The 24292-nt window shown below is 40.1% G+C and overlaps 1 protein-coding gene across 5 annotated transcripts in view; it reads right to left on the bottom strand.

Annotated features, from left to right (window-relative positions):
* Positions 1 to 24292, bottom strand: part of C2CD3 (C2 domain containing 3 centriole elongation regulator) — a 48229-nt gene that overhangs the window by 17781 nt on the left and 6156 nt on the right. For all 5 annotated transcript variants that reach the window (XM_072032935.1, XM_038178431.2, XM_072032934.1 and 2 more), the window contains exons 7-23: positions 23458 to 23602; positions 22925 to 23085; positions 20738 to 20953; positions 20174 to 20286; positions 18360 to 18478; positions 17356 to 17478; positions 15279 to 15740; positions 14210 to 14361; positions 12721 to 12964; positions 11964 to 12147; positions 11114 to 11294; positions 9222 to 9394; positions 8000 to 8117; positions 6505 to 6773; positions 5550 to 5639; positions 3560 to 4180; positions 2592 to 2909 (exon numbers count right to left, since the gene is read on the bottom strand). In XM_072032935.1, coding sequence (XP_071889036.1) covers positions 2592 to 2909; positions 3560 to 4180; positions 5550 to 5639; positions 6505 to 6773; positions 8000 to 8117; positions 9222 to 9394; positions 11114 to 11294; positions 11964 to 12147; positions 12721 to 12964; positions 14210 to 14361; positions 15279 to 15740; positions 17356 to 17478; positions 18360 to 18478; positions 20174 to 20286; positions 20738 to 20953; positions 22925 to 23085; positions 23458 to 23602 — 3689 coding nt within the window. The remainder of the gene's footprint in view (positions 1 to 2591; positions 2910 to 3559; positions 4181 to 5549; positions 5640 to 6504; positions 6774 to 7999; positions 8118 to 9221; positions 9395 to 11113; positions 11295 to 11963; positions 12148 to 12720; positions 12965 to 14209; positions 14362 to 15278; positions 15741 to 17355; positions 17479 to 18359; positions 18479 to 20173; positions 20287 to 20737; positions 20954 to 22924; positions 23086 to 23457; positions 23603 to 24292) is intronic.

Consider the following 24292-nt stretch of genomic DNA (forward strand, 5'->3'; position numbering starts at 1 on the left):
TAAGCTGGGAAAACACTCGTGAGAAAACACGTAATGAATGAGCTGATATAATTGGCTGTGCTTGCACTTAGAGGCAGGTAGTTTATAATCAGAGTATCACAAGATCAAATTAAGGGATGGAGCTCGTTATTCCCTAGATGCTGCTGGATATTATGGATTAGAAAGCATTGAATGAAAGATGCAGGAATTATACAGTCACCTGCGCTGAATTACAGCTCAAAAAGGAACCTCAGGGCCTCTGTGGGGGACATGCCAAGGAAATTCAGAGAAGAAATCAGAAGATTTCTACCTCCCTGCTACTTACTCCCTGCCTCCAGGCTTGGACACCCTCTCAGTCACTGTCACTTGAGTGGGATTAATTTGCTGCAGCACGTTATGGCTTGCAGAGCTGCGGAAGCTTTTTACTGCTAATGGAGCCGCTGAGATGGTGAATCGGTAGCTGGCAAAATCTGCTAGGAGAAAAGGATTTAGCCAAGGGGAAACGAGGTCACACTTTGCCATCAAACACCGCCCCCTTGTTACAGATTGCTTCCTCATCTCTGCTTTCCAAGGACTCTGCTTGTGGCTTTGGACTTCCCTAAGACTTTGCTGCCCAAAATGATCAAAAACGACCAGTACGAACCTGATTTAACTACAAAAATCTTTTTTCTCCTGCAGTCTGATTCGCCATGAAAATAAATGTGATTGGTTTGCTGTAGCTTACGGAGTTACTGCTTACTTATTATCCCTTAACCATGAAGATTTACCTAAGAAGAGGATTTTTTTATTTTTATTTTTTAATATGAAAAATGCCTTCAGTTAAAACATGCCACACAGAACTCTGCTCAGTTTGGCAAGAGTATAGACATGGCAAGTCAAAAACAGGCGTGCATTATATGAGATCAGCTTAGAGACACGAGCAGGACCTGTCTAGACCAGCTCACTGCCTCTTGCATGTAAAGGCAGACCTAAAAAAAATAAAATCAATTTTTTGTAGTCAAAGTAGAAGGAATTTCATTCCTTCCTGATGCTATGAAATTTAGGTTTGTTTCTTTGTATTTCTGGAAGATGGATAAAAAAGAAAAAAAAAAAAACACAGGAAAAGTGACTTCAGAATACAAAAAAATATCAAGAGACTTGGGAAAACATTTTGTAACTTTGCTCAATTTTTGTAAATTGTGCATCCTGCAGTTCTTCCAAAACTGCAGGAAGTTTGGCACCCATCACCTACTGGATTGGAAACGTATTCTAGCCTTTTTATCTGTAACACGGTAATGAAATGTTTATCCTGAAGAATGCCAATTCTTGTTGTAACCAGCTTATTTATATGCACTGTTCCAGTGTATCCATTGTCTCGCAGGGAGCTGCTTCCAAAAATAGCAAGAGAAGATAATTCGTTTGAAGACAGAAACATTGCCACAGTGTACACCATCAAAAAACACCTCCTTATCACTCCCAAAACTTTGCAGTAGCAAATAATGTTGCATCAAGTTTCCAAAGATGATGAATTCTAAAGGATTATAGAACTGGTAATTATAAAAAAGCCACCTGTGGGGCTCACTATGGATCAGAATGAATTGAATTATGGCTTCTCTTTGACTCTCTTTAGCTGGGAGACCAGAAAATGGTGAGGGCTTTTTTCTGGCGTGTCACCTGGACTAGGAACTAGTTGATTTTAAGAGAGACCCATCCAGTAAGCTCACCTCGAGTCAGTCCCTTATTTATAGTTGGTAACACTGCATATTTGCATCTGTAATGGTCCAAAAGAGACCTGATCACTCTGAGTGCTGAGCAAACACAAAGTGAGCAAGTCGTGCAGCATTAAAGGTGCCCAAGGTGAAGGGTGGGACACTTCTCACCTTTAATAAACAAGATTCATTTATAGACTGCAACTTGAGGCAAACAAGGCTTCCGAAACTGGAAACTCCCCACGTTACCTTACTGCATCCAGAACCAAGCATCGCTCGCTAGGAAGGAATATTTTAATATGCTTAGCATAAATTTTAAAGCGAAGGAAATTCTTTGGTCATGCTCAGCACAGTGAGTGGCCACCTCGTTGTAATTCCCACCGAGCAGAGCGACGAGCCTGGGGGAGTTCACACTGCTCTGCCCTTACACTGCCCTTCCTCCGTGCTGCGGCTGGCAGCCTCCCGATAGCACCAATAAGCCAGCTTTACAAATTGATGATCTGCTAAAAATGCAAATTGGCAAGAGTCTTTGAGACAGGAGGAGCTCGGGGTTAAGTTATTCAGATAATTCTTAACTGCAGAATTCAGCTGTCAGCTCTAACAGGGAACGTTATATCGTTTATAGTTTGGTTTTTATTAATAGAGATAGGCTGAATAGTTTAAATTCCTGCTTCCCCTCTACTCATACTATGATGCAATGGTCTCAGGGTTGCAATACTGCCAGCCAAGATCAAAACCCGCTGCATTTATTCACTCCTGGAGTAAGATGGAAGAAAATTCCTGGGCTTTTTGTCTGAAAATTGCTCCTTGCAGTACCTGTAATGAGCAGAACCCAAGAAACAAACAAAACCACACACACATATATACAGAAATTAAAAACAAACAAAGCCAACAACAACAAAAAGGCTGCTGGTGGTGGTTTACCTTTTAAACTTAGGTGCATTGCCCTTTCCACGAGAATATTGACAGCAACTGTGTTTTCCAGAAACTCCACATCGCCTTCTTGTGGTTTCTCACTGCTGATTTCTGAATTTACGATATCCAGATTCTGGCAGTGATTTTCAGGGACCTGTTGGCTCGGATCAGGTGCTTTCTCTGTGCTTTCATCTTCACCACTGCTGTACTCCTCAGCACAGTGAAGTCTGCTGGTCAGGGCAGCAGAAGTGGAAGAAAGGGCGATGTGAACACGTACAGCAGCCCCCGCTAGGTCTGCAGCATTGCATCTGAACAACGGGTAAACTCCTGCAAGAGAATTCACAAACAACCTGCTAACGAAGAGAAACAAAGGATAGGATCTTGAAAAAGCTGGTCCAGTTCATTATTTTAAGATCTCTCAGCAGAATGAATTTTGTGTTTTCACTGTAACATCTAAGCAAGGTATCACCTAGTGAAGAGTTTCAGCTTGGAAAGGTAAAAATAATGACCAAACCTCCAAATGGTGCACTTCATTTTGTCACTGGTAGTTCAGATTGCTGTTTTAAAACACATCAGCTTCCTGAGACTCCTGTGAAGAGCACCTCTGCATACACACGATCTTCTCTTGCTTAGTCTTTTGCTCTGACTACAAACATTCAGCCTTCCTGAGATATTTTATTCTCACTCCATTACGATGCCCAAACTGCCACTCTCAAGGAACATTCCTCATTAATCCAGCTAGGCTAATTGCATTCCCTGTTATCAATCATTGCTACCAATTCTGCACCCATTTGAACTTGCTAGGTTTTGGATCCAGAGGGGAAAGCAATCTGAACCTTGTTTATCTTCAAGGAAGAGTTGATATATAAAGGACATGAAGGGTGTAAGTACAGTTTTTTCTCGACTATGGATTTAAGCAACATCAAGTAAAGAAGACTAAAACGTGACAATGAACTTTATGTTCTTTATGAACTTACCACCAACACTCAGTGTTGCCCTTGACCTCTCTGCTAATGCTCCGAGGTCAACGTAGGCGGATCCAATGAGACGATCTGTATCGAGTGGTCTTTCCACATCATTTTCTCTCCCGTATGCCCACCACACCTGGATTTCTAATTTCTCCTCCCTGAAGAACCAAATCAGCCCTTGGCTCCTCCTGAGGGTCACCTTGTTTGGTTTCTTAAAGTTCACTGTGACGTTCTTCGCGTCCTCACTCAATTTTGGCCTCCTAAGTGATGTCCACGTGGCTTCCTGATCGTACAGCTTATACCTGAGGTAGCAGTAAGTGCTTCTGTTCAGGTGCATCTGCCCTGCGAGCAGCACGCAGTGGACAGGCAGCCACACTCTTGGGGTTGAAATGGTCACAGCCACCGGATTGTCACTCTGCTCCCACTCGTCACTCTCATCCAAACTGTCCTCAGGGCTTTCCTCGCTGTTCCATCCCAGAAGCTTAGCGGCCTCCAAAACACGCTCTCTGTCACCGTGACGAGCAAAAGTCACAGAAAGCTCCAGTCCTCCCCCAATGGCCTGCATGATGTTCGTGCGGTGTGAAGGCAGCGCATCTTCAGCTAGGGTAACGGGGTACCAGCCTGTAATACCTTCAGGAGAAGAGATCATCATTAGATTTTTCCTACCCTCTGAAAACATCAGCAAAGGAATTTCTGCGCTCTGGTCATCAGTCAAGAACCAGTACTCGAAGAATCTATTTCTTGTGAGTTTGGAATTCATTTCTAGCCTGAAAAAGCAGCAAAATGTTAGACCTCAGACAACCTCACAGGTAGTGCTGATCCAAAATGCGTTTTACTTTCCATTTCACTAACAATACTCATTTTACATTGAAGCTATATCCCATGAATCTCCAGCTATAAAATTAGGCGTTCTCAGTTTTTTCCTCCTCTCTTCCCATTTTCTTGAAAATTTCCATTCCTATTTTCTTAAAAATAAGATTTCATGGTTGGAGAAAATGAGTACAACACTGAAATTAAAGTGGAAATCGACAAGATGATAACGAAAACATCATTATGTTAATGAAAATCATCATTATGATAATGAAAACATCACTTTCTACAGGAAAGATGGGGAGGGACTCTATCAGGGAGTGCACAGATAGGACAAGGAGTTTAAGGTTTTAAAGAGGGTGGATTTAGATTAGATTTAAGGAAGAAGTAATTTACTAAGAGGGTGGTGAAGCACTGGAACAGGCTGCCCAGAAAAGTTGTGGATGCCCCATCCCTGGAAGCATTCAAGGCCAGGCTAGATGGAGCTTTGAGCAACCTGATCTATGGGAGGGATAATAAAGATATTACACATAGTTTTTACCTCTTCTATCTTGTGTTAGTTTGTATCTTACAAAATCTTCACCTCTTTTATCTAGTGTTACTTTGTATATTACATTTAGTTTAAAAAAAAAAAAAAAAGAAGTTAATTGAGCTGCTTTTAATCTAAGCTTTTGTTTCTAGCTTTGACATCTCAAAAGTAATCATTGGTCCTCCACTGAATGCTACAACTCTTAAACTTTCCATCTTAAACTTGAAAATGAAGAGCACCAAATAAAATATTAAGCAGGTTAATATTCCCTGAGGCAGTTCAGCTGTCAATTGATGGGTACAAGTTTCTCCAGTTTCTAGTCCGTACAGTGCCTTACTCTTAATAAGGTGCAACTGGCTGCTCTCTTGCAGTTTCCAAAAAATCCATGTTAGCAGTATAAAGTTTACTCATCACAGAGTTCAACAGCTTGCCCCACACGGAGTATAAATCATTCATGCGCAGGACAGTCAGATCCTGCACCCTAAAAACTGATCTTCAAACAACATCTCATTTATGAGCTTTCTAATGCGGAATTTTTAATGAAGATGTGCAGTATCTGAGAGAACTTCAGTCTAAAAAATACCAAAGGAATCAAAATTGTTTTAAGCAATCACAATAGCATGTACATGGAACATTGGTAGTGTAACACTGCTGCATTACCTGAGCTTTTTCTCAGTAGGTCTCTGGTTGGAACTGTAACTGTCCCAAGAAGATAATCTCTTGATGTCCGAGCTGCCAACGTGTCAGTGGCTGGAAAACAAATAATTTTGTAAATACACCAAGCTAGAACAAAAGATGGAGAAGCTCTGAAAGAAATCTGTGTCGCATCTACAGCAAACAGCTCACCTGTCATACTGGAAAGGCTTTAAACCCCTGCAGAAAGGAAAAAGTCAAAACAAATGGTGCAGAAAACGTGAAGCCAAATTCAGTGAGAACCAGGGGTGTCAACAAAGCTTGTCTGTAAGTGTTCCCAATGCACATTAATTACAGGATATGTGCTCTACCACCACTGAATTTGGAGAAGCTTTTGGGGAATGTTTCCACAGGTGAGCATTAAGTAACGAGTATGGAGCTAGTGGTGTACATTACTACTCAGTGACTCTAACAACATGCCTCTTCTAAATTTTCTTCCCCAGAAATAAGAAACAACATCATCTTTAGCTGATTTTTGTTTATAAAATAATTCTACACTATGTTGTTGTGTTATGAAAGAACATTGCTTATCTGATATAGGATCTTTGGAGGATTTTAAGCTGTCGTTTCTCTGAACCTCCATGACCTCATTCATAAAGCAAAGGCAATAAGGCATACACATACAACGCCAGCGTGCTTAAAGAGTTAAGAACTATTACTATTAATTGTTATCTTTTCATTTAAAAGGTGATCTTGATCAACTGGAGCATTGGAAGCCTTAACTCCTTGTGTAAGGGGAAAAGTACCTCCCCAAGCCTTCTCTGAAGACCATTTAGGTAATTACATCTATTAGTGACTGCACGGAATCTGTCTTCTACACTGAAAATTAAGGGACTAGATCATTATGCAACTCCTCTTAGTCATAATAAGTTTTTAATATATTTTTTTTAATAAAATAGTCATAACCTCTTTTTCTCCTTACCAGACTTGACGCTCTGATGGTAGACAGAGAAGATGATGTTGGCAGACTGCAAGAGCTCTCCCAAACAAGAGGCTTCTCCGCTGCTTTTCTGAACAATGAGGTTACAGGGAAACTCCATGTGGTGCTCGAACTCTGGGCAGAAAGAACGAGCCACAGCTTGTGTGTTGCGCCTCTCTGTCTCAGGTAGGAAGGAGAGGTGCACGGAGACATAAGCGTTAACTCCCACGCCTGCATAGTACTGGACCGAAGGGTTCTTTTCTGCCACAGCTCTTCATTTAGCATGTGAAAAGAAAACAATGATGAGAATGAATGTAAAGTACAAGAAATCTAGAATTTCAATTAATTAGTTCATTGATTAATACAAAACTTTCAGGTCTTTGTGGCAAAAAAGGGAGACAAAACAACATATGCTTTTGGCTGCAGATTATTTTCATCATTTTTTTTTTCATCTGAATACAGTAGGAAAAGATACAAAATGATGACAGTAACTAGGACAAGGTCCAACACTGGTGGCTGTGCTCTTAACCTTGTCAGGATCTGAGACCGAAGTCATTGAGAAAGTACTCAGCACCTTTAAAAAATCCCATACTGTAGACAAAGCTGTAGGATAACTTCCCAGAGAACCTACTCCAGAAGGAAGTAAATGGCCAAGCTAAATTATTTTTACACCTGATAAGCAAAAGGAGGTGAAATTAAGAGATGGGGTGTTTTACAACGGAACAGACCCAGGTATTATTCAGGTCATACACCTGATGTAAAAAGAGCTTGGAGGTCATTCAAAATTAACTTCTTCAAGCATGATATGGTAGTGATCTTCATTGTAAGGACTCTACTTGAATTAATTAGGATCAGGAGCTCAGCAACACTAAAAAAAGATCAGTGGGCAGTACTCTAGAATAAAGAGTCATCCTCTCTTATCTCACAGAATTGACTCCCTCTTTTTTTCTTTATACTTAGTACAGGCAATTTTCAAGAATCAAGTTCATGTGATACCATGCAGTAACAGCAGCAGCCTTCTGGAGGAAAGAGATGTGTCATTTACCAGTTAGTTTACCCACGCTTCCCCTCAAGAAAACAAGTCTTAGCCAGGTTCTAAATAGCATCAGTAACACCAAGACCCAGTGCCCACACGGACACCATTTGATATCACCCTGCAGTGTAGGAAAACGTGGAAGGAAGTAATACTGCACAAAAGGCTGAGAGACCAAAAGCTATGGCTAGAGCTTTGCCTGTAAGAATACCACATGATGTCTTTCCCAGCTCTTCACTTTGCTAAAGCATTGCAAGTCTAAACCATTTAATTTTCAATATTAAAAATAACCCCTGTATAAAGATATTTTCACTTCTGATCAGAACCCAGGTTGAATCGTGGTCTCTGCAGACGGAAAGTTGACCAGTTACAATTTGTTCTCATCTAATGTTTCAGCCCGCTGCCTCCAGATAAAGTTATTTTAAGAGAAAAAAAAAAAAACTTTCTTTTAGGACTAGGTTTTACCTGGCTGCTGCTTGCAAACCAGCTGCTCTGTGTATTTGTACAGACAGAGAAACAGCCTGAGTGGTTATTCCTGCAGTTTTCACAAAACGGTGGTATCTCACGCTCACATCAAGCAAGCCTGGATTCAGTGAAAGAAAGCAAGCAAGGAAATGGTCAGCTTTTTATATAGTTGCACATCCAGTACAACCAACACTTCGTTTTAACTCTTACTATAAAACTTACTCTAATAATGCATTAAAAAAGCCACATGGAAAAAAACAGAGAGGTTTAACTGGGGATCCAAGGTTGTTAAGATTGGCTGTGCAAGGTGCTCTGCTTCCTTACGGTCTGGTACAGGAGGCACAGGAGATTTTAAGGACTGCATCCTGCAGCCTGCCCTACTGGCAGTCGGATCAGATGGTCGGAATGGCTCCTTCTCACTGCCAAATTTATGACCTAGTAAAACGAGGACGGCCTGTTTAACCCGGACGCGCCCTCATGTGTGCGTTTATTGTAATAGTTTTTAAATATATTACTGCAGGGTTTCAACAGATCTTTTTAATAGCACTGCAGTGACAAAAGCTTCAATGAGATTTTCTGACGTGGCTAATTTATTACAAAATAACTGAAGTATATTGCACTCCCTCTGCGACCACAGCTGTTCTTTGCATTTTTCTTATGGCCACTTCTTCCAGGAAGCTGCCTTTCATTTTTACACTTAATGCTAAACCTCTGATGGGAAGAGGTTGCAGAGATTTCCTCAGTGGCCTTCCCAGAGCTGATGTTTGTATTATTTGAAAGAACCACCGCAGAACAGAAAGATGTCTCTACTCATACCAAACACCCTGCACAGCCCTCCTTCAGACCTCCCATTCCTTACCTTACATGGGAACCCTAACTGTGGCTGATTTAAATCACTCTTAATTATTATTAATTAGTATTATTTAAACTTTAAACGATTAAAATTTAAAATTATTATTTATTAAATCAATTATTTATTAAATTAATTATTTATTAAATTAATTATTTATTGAAATTGTTATTATTTAAAGTTTGCTAGGACGTTGAGGTTGCTCACGTTTCTCACTGATTCTCACTAGGTGAAGAGTCCAGTGAAATTTGGGAGGAAAACCACCCCTGGCTGATTATCAGTTGTCAACACAACTACATATTAATTTATCTTGGCAGCAAATACACAGACTCTCATCTTATAGATGAGTGAAAAAACACAAGTCTTCTTCACCTGAAGACCGCAGGTGAAATTCCTCTGAGGAATCAGTCCTCGGGACCAAGGGAAGATTAAAGGTCTGTATGCCTATCTGCTCACGATGCTGCATCGTCACCATGGCACACAGCCGTGACAGAGGCAAGGTCCCTTTGGCAACCATCTGGTCTCTGACATTTGGGTAGTAATACCTGGGAAGACACAAAGGAGCAGTGTCAGTCATGCTACTTTGGCAACGACGAAGTGATCATTTCTCTCAAAATTACACACAAGTCCACTCTATTTTGTGTGTCTTCAAACATGACCTGTTATTCTCCTGATAGCTAAGGGATAAACTCATAAGTGATTTGACAAAGAAAAAAAAAAAGATGAAGTGCTCAGAGTAGATAATGCTAAACACATCCATTTGTACTAGTCGGAGCAAGGCAGTTAGCAAAAACTCTACTCAAAATTGGCATCCTAAAGGAAAAGAAAAGAAAGATCTAGCACACAACCTTCTCCACTCTCAGTGTCTGTTAGTAAATCAAAATCCTACTTGTGGAACAGATTTGTGGTGCCAGTTTGTGAGTGTGTAAAGTGACTCAAGACAGTTTCTAACTGGGCTACTCTGCTTCATTCAGCTTAAAGACAGTATTGGTATCGTATCTACAGAACCAGGAGAGCAGAGAAAGGCATCCACTGTGTTTTCAGGAGCAGTGACATAGACTTGGGTTTCCTCTTTGCATTTTGGGGTAATGAATAGACTGTTTGAGCCCTCGATAGAGCACTGCCTGACTTAGTCCCAACATCTTGTTGTAGTATACCTGCTGGTTGCTATTCCCACCCTCGCCATGCTTCTAGGAGAAATTCAAGATGCTGACAGTGTCATAGCAAGAACTCTCTGATTTGGAATCTTGTAATCAGTATCTAAGCTCCCTCCTAATTACTAGGATCTGTTGGCAAGCTTTTTTCAATTCAAATATTGCAAACTGGCAAGAAGATGTCTACATAATTCTTAAAAAGTTTCCAGCTCATTAATTTGCTCCTTTGTCCTGAAAGAACCTAATTCTACTAGTCACTAGAGTGATTAGGGCAAGATTAAATTGAAGTCCTGGAAGTGTGTATTTGGGATGCCAGGTACTAACAGTTTGTAACTTCAGCTGCTTTGGTCATTACCAACATCAGTGTGAACACATCCAGCATACAATAATGAACCTGGGAATTTTTAATAGCTTGGCTCGTTTCCTACGGAATGAACAGATGATAGTTCTTTTAATTAGGCTTTTCTGAAGTTGCCCATCTTTATATTCTCTACTTGCTGTTTCTAGTAATTAGCTTCAGTTGCCAAAGAAATGATGATTTGAACTTTGCTTAAATGAGACAATTTCATCTTATCTATATCATGAAATACTGTGCAAACAGGCACAAACATAGGCTAACACTCTTCAATGATCTAAGAGGAATATTAGAAATACAAAACAATAAAATATATAAAAATTTTAGTGTGTATTCTCTTGAAGCCAGTGACTTCTATTAGGGAAAAAGACCAAAGCAATGCAATCATATTGCCAGGGTGCTATTAAAATGTCGATGTGCCAAGTATTTCAACATCGTTTTTAGACTAATATGCTGGTAATAAAGTGGAAAAATAACAAAATATCTTACCCTGTGTTACCCTTTCCTTGTTACAGCTTTATTAGCTAGCACACTCTTGCTAATGAGCTTGTAAGAAGAAAAAGCTAATCAGCAGTTTTAGTGGAAAAGGGCTCAAATGTCTTAAACAATATTAAATGCAGATATTCATTACCAAATGCTGATGAGTTACCCAATTTTTCCCTTACTATTCAATAACCACAGCTAGAGATTTTTCAATACGAGACACGTCTCCATCTGTACTGCTGTGACATCTACAATGTGATGTTATTCTGTACCTGCACCAGACTTCAAACTGGATTCCTCCTCCAACTGCTCCAGGTGCCATAAATGCACTGACCAGGAGCCTCTGAACTGGGACATCGGCAGGAATCAACAAGGAATGGTGATGCTCATCATTAAAGACAGGATCGGGAATGCACAAAGCGGTTGCTGTGCGAAAAGGCTTTAACTTGATGCCTACGAGTCAAACAGAGTTGGTTAAACAGCCACTGCTGAATTCAAATCCAAGCAGAGAATCAGAAGACAATCACAGCCTAAGTTTCAAACACCTGAACTGGTTTTGGGGAAGTTAACACAGAACCAGAAGTGCTGGGAAGACCTGTGTAGGGACAGGAAAGCAGTGCTGGACCTGGAAGCAATGAGGCCGCATTCATGCAGTGTCACATACGTGCTAAAAAGCCTGGCCAAAATCAGAGAAAATATATTAATGATTTAACAGAGCATATATTAATGATTTAAAGTATACAGTGCCAACGCAGTCTTCTTCTACAACTGCAGTTATTTAAATACTCCTTGCTAGCCCCAATGATTTAAAACAGGTGTTTTTTCTTGGCGTATCCATAAAAATGAGTATCTCAGAAGGCTTGTGCATGTAAAGTCTTTGATGAATTTAACTGTACACAGTCCTAGTATTCCCTGCAAAGTTGTTCAAAACTGTACTGCGTGAATAGATTGAAAAGTAGGCACCTTTTTTTTGCTGGAAACTGCCATCTGCCTCAGCTGAAGCAAACTTTTAATTTACTGACCTAATCCAAGTGCTAGAAGGTCAGTACCTGCACTCAGCTATCTCTAAGGAGATATTTAACCAAAACTCTAAATAAGGAGGTGTCATAAAACAAAACTTACCATCCTCGTGCAGTTCAGTTCCCTGCAATGCACCAGAGCCAGGCTCTTGCACTGGGAAATGGTACTGCACGTAGCAGTCAGCCTCTCCCCAGACTGTGGACTGCAGGGGGGTGAGTCCTTTCACGCTCTCCACGTGAATCTCAAAGACGTGCTCCATCAGCTCTTCCCCTTCTCTCTCTAACAGCTAATAAAATAAATAAAATGCACACGGAAAGGAAAACTGTTTAGGAAAGAGCACAAGAGGATTGGGAACATGAGATTCTAAGAAGCTCAGACATCTGCCATATTTTCCCTAAAGCTCACAGAAATACTGAAAGCCTGATAGCATTTTTTCCAGCAGACACCAAAACCCACAGCACATAAAAAGCTTGAAAGTCTACGTGTATACATTGTAGTGGCAAAAGCTGTATGGTACAGAATTAGGCTGTGAAAATTAAGATTTTCTAGACTTTTTTTACTGCATTTGTCATGTAAATAGAAGGGGTGGACGTGCAGGGCAGTAAGAAGGGGAATAATGTCCAGACTGGAGAGAAAGCAGATGAGAAAGGAGTACAAACAATGCAATTTTGCACAGAACATGATTATCCAAAACTAGGTTGGTTATCAAATCAAAAAGATTGGGGATCACTACTGGTCTGTCGATGAACCCAAAGGCAAAATTCTTTTCATGTGTCCTTAGAAGCAATGTAAGTGATATAAAAAATATCTTAAAAAAAAGCAATATAAAAAAAAAAAAGGTGAATTTAGCAAACAATACCATTGTGGGCTTTGGGGGAGGAGGGTCCAGAGAGTGGGCAGGGCGCCGGGTGATGGGAGGCACCATTCCTTCTTCGTTTTTTAGCCTTTGCAGTGCCACTATTTGATCCGCTGACCCCATCGCCAGAATGACCCGCAGGCTTCCACTTTTACTGCCCGTAAAGACATCTATCACGGGCATGTAGCTGTCCACAGCAACCACGGGATACTGAGCTTGCAGGAGCAGGTGGGAAATCTTTGGATCCCTAGAACAGATTAAAACAAACAAACAAACAACAAAGCGTGAGAGTGAGCCATCTGCATTTGAACACAATCACACAACTCATTTCAGATGGAACATTCAATGTCATTAGAAACCAATCTATTTTTCTCCCCCCAAAAATTCAGCTCCATCACGTTACAGCCTTCATAAAGCCCAGCCTCGCGTTGTGCTGACTGGAAAAGGCTGTTTTCAGCACTAATTAATTTACTGTAGCCATATATGATTTTTAGGAGGTAGTTATATGCCTTTGGGGATGGACTTGGGCAGGAAGACAAGCAGGGATGGGGACAATCTCCTGCAGAAATGCAAAAACCTTTCATAACACACTGAAGATAGACCCAAGCAAAATATATGCATGAACTATATATAAATTCCTTCTTTGGGCAGCCTGGTCTCATGGGAGGTGTCCCTGCCCATGCAGGGAGATGGAATTTGGTGGGCTTTAAGGCCCCTTCCAACCCAAACCCTTCTATGACTCTATGAAACAAAACAAACAAAAAAACACACAAAAAGAACCCAGCCACTAACAAATGGCACACTACCAATTAATAAAGTAGTGGCAAGCCAGCTCCAGCACCAGCTGATTTCCACCTACCACTAGTCTGACCAAAATAAAAAGAACTAATCCCTTCTATTAGAGTCTTTTCTGTCCAGTATTGCTATTAATTTAAATTACTTTAAGTGTGTACTTTATTTGACTGAAGAAGAAGCCAAAACACTGAAAGAGCTCTGGAGAGACCCACTGGATAAAATAACAATTACCACGTGCAGTAGACAGGTTTTTGACACCACAAGCACGATCCCGTGCCATGCAAACTGGCAGCATCCCTAACAATTGGATCCATGCAGAGTAGAACCAAGAACAAAATCGCTCCATCAGTCACAGCCTTGGAAAATCACCAGTGGAATCACTATTCCTGGGCAGTCACTGTGATCTCTTGCAGTTTTACTCTTTCACAGTTCCACAAGTTAACCTGGATCCCAGCCTGGTGCAGCGCAGGGTCTATTTCTCACTGTCTGCTTCTATTCCTGTACCAGGACACTATAATTTATGCAGACACTGATCAGTGTAGAAGTGTCAGAGGGAGCTCGAGCGTGACAAAAACGCCTTTTGCCATAAATCATGATTAAGAACCCTCCCACAACACCTCAGATGCCATCCTGCTCTTCTTTCCCTGAAAGTTAGAATTTCTTCCGACCCACTAAAACGTGGAACAAAGCTGTTTACTTGAAGGAGATGTAGAACTGATGAAGAGGCAGTTTCACTAATCCCAGCAGCCTGTCACTGCCAGGGCTTCCCATCTTGTTCCATGCTTCGATAACCATGACGTTGTTCTTCAGCCGCTCCAAGTGCTTGGAAGTCAATGAAAAAGGCATCACCTGGAAGAGTTTAATTTAGAATGAAGACACAGAACACACTAAAAGTTATTTGTTTTGTGCAGAGAGTTCTGGTAGCACTGTATTATTCCACAGCATACAGAAATGTGTTCTTCAGAAATGGAAATTAAAAATTAAATTGCCCAGTAAGTGTCAGAAAACTGGCTTGGAAAAGAGCAAGCTAGGAAAATAAAGGCAATTTATACAAATTTTAACATATGATCACCCACCACCTTAAAAACAATTGCTTTTAGCTTTAACGCCTACTTACTAAACTGCAGCTAAATCATTTCACACAACTATTTCAGACAGCTCGTCCTGTTTGTACGTTTCACTTTTTCAGTTGAAGAGTGAGAAGTCTCACAAATCACTAAGCATCGCTAAAAACAAAGCAAATGCATTTGAGCATCCTGACTTTTCCGAGGAAACACGTCCAGGAAAATATCGCAAACTCAAATTATTAAATATCTGAAATTCTGCTGTTTGCTGTGGGAAGGCTCTGGCCCACGTTAGGAGAGAAACTCACACTTCTGTAGTGATAAATCTGTTAAGAAGAAGAAAACCAAGCAACAGAACAAAATAATAATAATAAAAAAAATCTACATCTACATATTAGGATGCCATCCTCAATGCTTTCTTTTCAAGACAGAGAAAGGAGACATCAAATTTTTTGCCCAGTTTTAACCTAAACTTTTCCAACTGTTTCTCTTTTGTACTTCAAGTCTCATTTATTACTTGGGTGATTCATGGAGCTGCATTTCAAACCATGCAAAGCAGCCAAAATAATGCTGAAAATACTTTTAGTGTGTTGGACAGAGCTGAGCAGAGAGGTTCCTACATACATAAAACCATCTTTGAAACAGGTGTCGGGGTGGAATAGCACTTTTAAATCAGTTTAACGTGGAAGAAAGGTGACTTGCCTGAGAAAAATTAAAAGCAGGTTGTGTCGTGCCCCAAATGACAGCAGATCTTGTTGCCTCCTCTGTGCTGAGCAGCTTGCAGTTTAAATACACGTTGCAAGAAGCATGGAGCCCGTACTGCTCAGCAATAAAATCCTTCCCATCGGGCACCATCAGCAGCACGTGCAGCAATAACCCATAATCTTCAGATGCAGGTGTTTGTGCCATCAGATTACGGGCCCCAGAGGTCGATACAGCCTGTGGTGGCCACCCAATGTTCGTGCTGGCTGCTCCTTTCTTCTGCAGGTCCTCATGGTTGCTGAATTTCACACAGCTTTCTGCATTTACACCATTCCTGTTGGGCTCCCGGAATTCCAGCCGGGGACTTCTTACGGCATGAGCTGGGACTTGCTGCGCAGCCGCTGCTGACCTGGCAGTGGTGCTGGTGAAGTCTTTGTTGTCAGCAGCAAGCTCTAAGGATACCTGCATGGAACGAGGCAGAGCGAGCTGATCAGAAGATGTGCCAAGACAAGAGACTGCAACGTGAACTCAGAAAAAAGTATTGTGTGGTTTGTTCCAGAGCTGTGTTAGATCATCACCCAGAGTGCTTACCTTTAGATACAGCTGGCTACAAGCTACAGCTCTGAGTGCAAAATAAACTGTTAAATAACTGCAAAATACGCTGGTAAATAACCAGTTTTATCAGATAAAGCAGTAACCCAAGTACAAAAATATACAAGTGCAGATGAATCAAGGAGAAAAGTAAAACCAGTCATGAATGTGGCTGAAAAGTGTGCTGAACATTTAATTAGCCAAGGTGGAAAGTTCTGTGACAAAACATAATTATCATTATCTTCACCTTGTTACAGCAATTACTGCTCAAGGAAAATTATGAAAAAGAAGTGTTTCTAAAAATGCCTAAGAGTTAGGAGGAATGAGGCAAGAGATTGGGGAAAAAGATCCCAAACAGTATCTGGATGTGCCTTTTATACCCTTTAGCAACAAAGAAGAGGCATTCAAGACCATCCGTCAGAAATAGCCCAAGAAAGTTGATGTGGACTCATTAGCTGGACACGTTGATGATAGGTAGGTGTTACAGTGAGTGGGTAAAATCTAAGAGACAGAGTGACCAAAAACAGTTTTCCTAAAAATAAAGATTAGTTTCCCCTTCCATTAGTTCTTGTACTGAATTTTGTTTCACTAATTTCGCCCAATACCTCCTTCCAGATCCTATTCCACGCTGTTGTCTCCTATACCACATACCACTTCTCTTCTCCTACCATCAATGAACTCCTCCCACATCTAACCTCAACATTTTATGTTTCACTTTTCTGTGGCTCCTCTACTGGCAGCTAGGCTGAATGGCTTCTCTGGAAGAAGGATGAAAAGTTTCACAGGCTCCCGTGACAGAAAACATCAGGCACACCTTGAACTACAAAGTGACAGAACCAATCCTTGCTCAGGTTCTCTTGGAATAATTTAGGAGCTCTGGATGTAAGATTTCCAAATATTCTTTTCACCCTTCATTTGCTAATCTAGAGGGCTCTTTACCCTCAGAACTGGCAAACCTCTCAAGTGTGCTGTGCAGAACTGTCGCACCTTCTGAATCAAATGCCAAACATTGCTAGTAGAAACTTTGGCTCAGGAAGACAACTCCTGAAGAGGAAAAGCACTACCAATGGCCTATGTGTCAGGAGAGACCTCAGCTCATATCACCAGTGGAGCTAAGGAACACAGACTTGCAGCATTCCCTGTTCTCATTTTGCCAAAGCTCCCAGCCCTGGAGCCACTCAAAGTCTGCTGGCAGATTGGTTTCTGTACCCAAACCCTAGCTTATTGACTCTTGTTTCACTCTGCAGCCAGAGGAACTTCACACATCAAAATCCTTAGACTTGGAGAACGTGCTAAATATTTTTCCAAAAACCCCATGGAAAAAGAAAGTTTCATGTTATCTTGTATTGGCCTTAAAAACTTCTGTATCTGTGACCTGGCAAATTAACAGAAAAGAAAGAGGGAGAGAAAAAAGAAGAGAGAACATCTGGCCAAATTCAGTAACAATGGGTGGTTTAACTCAAACTGTGTGTAGTAAAACCCATACCTTTAGTGGTCCAACTTGTATCTGATCTCCCTCTTTTTCCACAGGTATCTCGTCGCTGACAGTGAGCAACTCCGACTGAATAACCTTGCACAGCTGAAGCAGTGCTGAGCCAACAGCTACTGGCTGAGGGTAGAAAAAGAAATTTTTTTGTAAGCTTTCTGTCAGGGCTAAACAATTTAGAGTATACTGTGAAGCAAAAGAAGTCTACTGTAAACAATTCCAGATTACTACAAAAATTAACATTCCAAATCCTCACTGCTCAGCAAGATTTCCATACTTAAAGACAAAATTTATTAATTCATTTTAAGAAAAGCTCCTTTTAGAACAGATGGGCAGATATCTTTGATGAACAGATATCTTTGGCGGTGATGAAAACAAAACCTAGGCTGAGTTAACACTACTGACTGACTTTTAACACATGCAGATGATTATGCAAATATGGTTACTTGCATCTATTTGCCCAAAATAAAGATTTTTTTTTCCTAGAGGTGCAAGTTATGCCAGTTTCTCACAACTCACATAATTCCCCTTACCCTGATCACAGCAACAATACCAAGTGCACCCATGTTCGTTCAGTGTGTGTACCTAAACTAGCTGTGCTCTCATTAAAGACTCAGGTTTGTAATTGATCCAAAATATGCTTACACAACAAGAGCTCAGTTTTAAAGATAAAGGAAAGGCTTTTTTTTTTTTTGCTTGTCTTGAACTCAGCAAATCATTTAGCTGGGTGATTCAAGAGCAATTAGTTCAACTTACAGAATCTGCACAGTGTCATTTCCCTACGTAACACCTACAAGGGTTGGTTAAGAAGCTGCTCAGTCAGGCCACGTTGCTTTTGTGTGTTTTGCCTCTGATGGCTGAGATGTCAGCAATCAAAAAGAAGCATTGCATTAAGACTTAGAAGCCACTACCGTGTGCAGAAGTATCTGGAGGAAATTGAAACAGCAAGACTTTTTTTTTTTTGCTTTTCAGGACACAAAGTATAAGCAATTTTTAACGAGTACCTTTTTCTGGGTGCTTTTTCTCATGTAGATTTTAAAGGCAAGGTCAGAGCTCCACCAGTGCTCTATCATCGTTCCACCGAAACGAACAGGGAACACAAACCGCTGCTGAAATTTCACCACTGCAAGGAAGACAGAGACTTGTGAGCTCTTAGCTGGATCAATACCTGTCTTCTGAGCTGGATCAGAAACAGAGAAATCTTCGGTCTCTGCAGGGAATATGCAGGGTGAATAGAGACATAGGAAGTTCAGGAAGCAGGAGAGGAAAGTGATGGCTCTTCTGGCAATGATGGACAAATACCCAGAGAGCATTTGCACAACTGCCAAAATAAGAGATTAGGAAAGGCTGGAAGGGGAAGAGATGTTGCTAGAACCCTCAACAAGAATCTCTCAACATTTCAACCTATTAAATTATTCTGCGAGTCAGTGGGTAATTAACTTTTTTTACTCTCTCAGAGGAGCAACAAATATTCAAAATTAATTGAATACTAATAGACTTCCTTGTGGAGATAATCACTCCTCCGATATACACATGATCATCTAATTATGCATTACTTAGTAGCATCAAGCCCAAATTAAACGGTTCTTTATTTTCTAAGGTCAGGAAATAGCAGGAAGGCAGTTTTGGCTCACTTTGAATAAAGACAGAGTCAAAAGCAGAGATGCAAGAATAATCACAGGTTCAGGAGAAAAATATTATCTGCAAGAAAAGACTGAATAAACTGGTGCTTAGTCTGGAAAAGAAAAGAAGTACAGTAACAGTGATCAAGTAGTATGCTTTCCTCGTTCACAATGAATAAAATAAGTATTCTTATGATGACAAAAATTCAGTTCAGATATAAGGAAAACTTGCTGACAGGAAGGGCAGCACTTTTGTAGCTTGCCCGGGGAGGCTAAGGAATCGCTTTCATTCAGGATCTTGAATAAATGAGATAAGCAGCTCTCAGGAAAGATGAGGGGACATTGGATTGCCTAGATGGCTTCTTCAAATTATTTCTGGCCTCATCAATTTTTCTAAGTTCCAAAGAGCTGGAATCTACCTACACAACACAAAGTGCAGGAGCCTGTATTAGCCCTGTGGTACAAACAGCCAAGGTTCAGAAGTTTTGTCTGTACACAGGTGGAGAACTCAGAATTAGTTCAATAGAGAAAGATGCGAAGCCAGTGAATGACCGTATGGGGAAGGCATTTGAAAGTCACCCTGGAATTCCAGTTTCTGGGAAGACTGGGCAAAGAATGATGCTAATGCATCGTTTTCTGCTCATCAAGGACAGAAATGTAACCGAAAACATTCTCAGGGATACAAGGAGGGGTAACTCAGTAAAGAGATGAATGTCTACTGATTGGAGCGTAGGACTTGTTAAGGAATTTTGGATCCAGGAGACTCTGAGCTCTTGCAAGTTACGTGACATACTTCAGTACCTGGAGAAACTAGGTATTTATTTGAGATAAAAATTTATTTAATTAATTTATTTGAGATTTTATCACCTTCAGTACTATTGCAGAAAGGATATTGGTTTTATATTATGTTGTTATTTTATGTTGTCATGAAGGAATGGACATACTGACCTGCTATTTTTGTCCCTAGGAAAAAAAAATGTGATTAGTTCTTGAAAGAAAAACAAAAATCACTTAGTTTCTTCTTCCCAGAGAGGAGCATTCCACTACCTGCAGTGCACAAACTCTGTTTGTGGAAGTGCCACCAATCATAATACAAAATAGAATATTTTTCATGCAACAAAGAAAATGCTACTAATTTCTAATTGATGTCACAAGCAACAAGACTGAATACAAGAGGGGAAAAATAATGGGCTTACCACCGTCTGTGATTTTACTTGAAGCTATTCGAACTACTTCTGTGGTCACAGAGACCTGTCCTTTTTCATTCTTGGAGGCTCCCACAGGAAAGTGGTACTCAACGAAGAAGGTACTGCGAGTAAAAAAGCGAATGGGTGATCACACTCCATCTCAAGTCCATTGCACATAATGAATGTAAACATAGCAGACAAACTTTGTATTCACAATTTATTAAGTCACTCTATTATCTTAGAATTAAACTCTTTTACTCTTTCAATAGGTTATGTGGAAGTCTGGTTCTCCTCTAAAAAATGCCTTTTGTTTTCAGTGTACAGCCATGTACAAAGCGCATTTGTACTTTTCCAAAATACTAGAAATAATACAGCCTGAAGTGAGACTGCATCAGGGCAAATTATTCCCACCTCTACTTTTTAGAAATCTATAGCATACAGTTTGCTGAGACGACCAGAGAAATGGTCATCAGAAGCCTGAAGAGCTTAGGTAAAACTGGAGACAAAACAGACCTCAGGAACATCTACCTCCAAGGCATAGGTAAGAAGCTGGTAATAAACAATCCCCCTTACCACTTATTAACTGATGCAGGCCTTGGAGGCTTCCCCATCAAACCTTTCTTTCTTGGGGTAACCTGGGTGCTCTCGGGAGGGATTCTCAAGCTTTCAATGATGACTCTGGCCAGGTGTATTCTCCCCAGCAAAGCCAACTTGTCTATGCTCAAGGAAGCGACACGAATTTCTTCTGTGTGAACATCCAGAGGAGCGAGTTGTCTAGCAGGAGAGCAGCTGCAGAGACAAAACTGAGAATCAGGTCTACACAAACATTCTTAACATGACTGCATGAAGGGAAAATTGTAGCCTGGCAGGATGCTATTTAAAAATTGCTCTTGGATCATTAAAAAACACATTTTAATTTACCTTTTACAACAAATTCGGTGGTCTCTTTAAAAGAAATCATACCATATGCAGCATCAATAATAAATATAAATAAAATAGTAGTATATATACTACTAGTAGCAGTATAAATAAAAAAAAAAGCACGTTCCATGCTGTTGGAGTTTTGACAGATGCTTATTGCAGGTGAACTCTTCAAAAAGAAAAGCTTTTTTCATGTCCTACACAAGAGCTGAAGAAACAGCTTGGTTCCGTCGCTGCTGCACAGGAACAGCAACAGGATTTTTGTCATAATTTATAATTTAAAATCTCACTTACAACGTATTTCTAAGGCTTGACTTGTAAATGGTTTTGTACTGATGCCTCTGGAGATATGAATTTTACTTGAATATAAAAACAGTGGCATTTGTAATAAAAGTTTTAGAAATAATTGTCTGGAACGGTATTAGGACAAAAAAAAATCCAAACCTTAACACTGTTACATGCACGTAAAATAGAGAAACTTCTAATTCACTGTTGTTTACTGTAATTCTCCTGTTTGTTTGCTAGAATCCAGAATCTTTTGTACATATGCATGCAAACTAGCAAACAAAAAAGCATAATGCTACTGGTTCTTTTTGTAAATTACATAAAAAAAAAAAACAGAAGCTTTTTTGCTTATTTAAACAAAACACGTGACAATATGCAATCTGTGTAAACTTTTAAAATATATTCAACATTAAAGAAATTTCATTTCAAATCTCATAAGAGTTAGCTTTCTTTGAAAAAACTTGATCATAACTAGAAAAAAAATTTTTTACTGTGAGGGTGGTGGTCAAATACCACAAGAGGTTGCCCAGAGAGGTTGTGGAGCCTCCACCTTTAGTGATATTCAAAGCCTGACCACAAATGGTCCTGGACAACCTCTCTAGTTGACCCTGCCTGAGCAGGAGGTTGAGCTGGATGATCTCAAAAAGTACATTCCAATCTTAACAACAGTATGATTCTGTGATTAAAATAAGGGCTTTCAGGCTTTTGGTTTGCATTTAAGTTACATGACATTTGCTCCTTTGTGGCATGTGCGGTTTCGTAATTAGTTGATAAGCCGAAAGTGTATCTGACTACAAACAAAACCAAAAATGAACTTTATTCCTCACCCAAGTGAGGGGAAAGTCAAAGCACAAGAGAAAAAGAGTAATTTTGATCCCAGAATATTCTGCAGTTTTATTGGTTCTGTGTTGGGAAACAAAAAAATATTTAGCTAAGGAAGAAATTTATTTTTAAGGAAGAAATAATGGAAGAAATTTATTACAACTGATATAGAAGAGATCACAGAGCAGCAGCGAAACATGCTCTGCTGATGGGATCTCTGTCCCTGTAAAGTGGATTCATGCTTTACACAAATGCTACACAAAGACAGATCACAGGATGTGGGCTGTTCATATTTGGTACATACACAAGGCCACAGGACTGTACATGGCTGGTCTGGAGTCTGCTTTCTCCAGCACAAGGACTAATTTATGGTGAAGGTTACAAAGTGATTACTGTTCCAAAAGACAGGGTGAGAGCTCAAAAGACTCACTCACACCTTAGCATTTCTGTTTTAACAGTTCAAAATATTATTAGGCTCACTGTGTTTTTGTCAAACTCACAATTTTCACTAATTACACCTCTTTAAAACAGTTTCTGTAACCACACAGCTACCCCTGGGTTCTATCATTCCCAGAAATGCTATGAAAATTCCCCACCAAAATGATTATTCAGTAAATTGTGTGATAATGACAGACCATGATAACACAGTTATAGCATTACCACAGCATAACATCCTTGCCAACAACAGCTTACAATAAGCAAGATGCTGCTAAAGGAGTCACAACGATTTACCTGAGCTTAATTTCTGTCACTTTCTGATCCTGATCAAAGGCACTAGAATCCTTCTGGGGATTCGCAGAATCAGCTTTCGTCACAGTTTTTGTCTTGCCTGTTTCTTTGGAAGGGTTAACGTCTTCATCACTGAGGAAATCACTTAAACTGGAGTCTGATTTCTGAAATGGAAATAATGCACGTAAAATAAGAAGTCAGCTATTGTCGAAAAGGATACAAAAAGAAAAAAACAACCCACAGCTTATGGATTGCATAATTTGAAACAAATAATATTGTAACTTTTTTTTTCACAGACGTATAAAAAACAAGGTTTTGTGGACAGCCTAAGTCCTCACGACTTCCAAATTCAACACTTTAGTTTTTAGTCTTTATAGTATTATTAATATAACTAATTTTAAGGAACATTCTTACGAGTTTCTGTATGATACTTTATTAAACTTTACTACTACTGATTTATTTATATGATACGGGCTTCTATTTTCTTTCCCCTTAGGGACTGCACATTAAGCACCTTCGTTTTGCTTTGCACTTACAGGAGCCGTGTAAAAAAGACTCTCTAGCAGACTCTGGTCGTAGTGGGGATCATTGAGCTCGCTGTCATACACCTCGCTCCCAATGGACAGAGAATCCCAAAGGGATCCTGTCTGATCCCAGAAACGCACAGGAGATAAGTCAGCACTGTGGACACGAGAAAAAAAACATAGCTTAGCATTGCAACTTCTGCAGTCCATTTCATACAAATTCTGGCAATAATGGCTATTTTATACAGGATTTGTGCTACACTGCCTCTGGAAACAGCCAAACTATGATTGTGCAGCAATGTGCCCAGCTAATAGCCCTTGCAATACCATCTCTGGACCTATCTGAAATAAAAAACACATGAATACATGCACATAGAACCACAGAACAGTTGGAGTTGGAAGGGACCTCTGGAGATCATCTAGTCCAACCCGCTGCTCAAAGCTAGAGCATGGAAATTGGGAAATTGTCCAGTTGGGTTTGAATATCTGCTAACTTGGAGACTCCACAGCCCCTTTGGGCAACCTGTTCCAGTGCTTGATGACCCTCATTGTGAAAGGTATCTGAAAACAGCTACCTATACTAATTCACAAGCTCTTTACACCTTTTGGGTCTCTTTAAGCTCTCAGTAATACTTAAAAATAATCAAAAATAAATACAAACTATGTCTCAGTACATAAATAAAAATCTTTAAAGCACGGTTCGAGCAAATTGAGTTTTGTTTGGTTTCTAGTTTTTAGTTTCTAAGTGTGTTCTATCTGTGATATAATTTCAAAACCGTTTTATGACCTGCGAACTCTTCACTGTTACCCAGCAATCACAGAGAAAAAATAAGTGCAGGGAACAGGA

The sequence above is a fragment of the Anas platyrhynchos genome, chromosome 1 (genome assembly GCF_047663525.1).
Source record: "Anas platyrhynchos isolate ZD024472 breed Pekin duck chromosome 1, IASCAAS_PekinDuck_T2T, whole genome shotgun sequence".
NCBI lineage: Eukaryota > Metazoa > Chordata > Aves > Anseriformes > Anatidae > Anas > Anas platyrhynchos.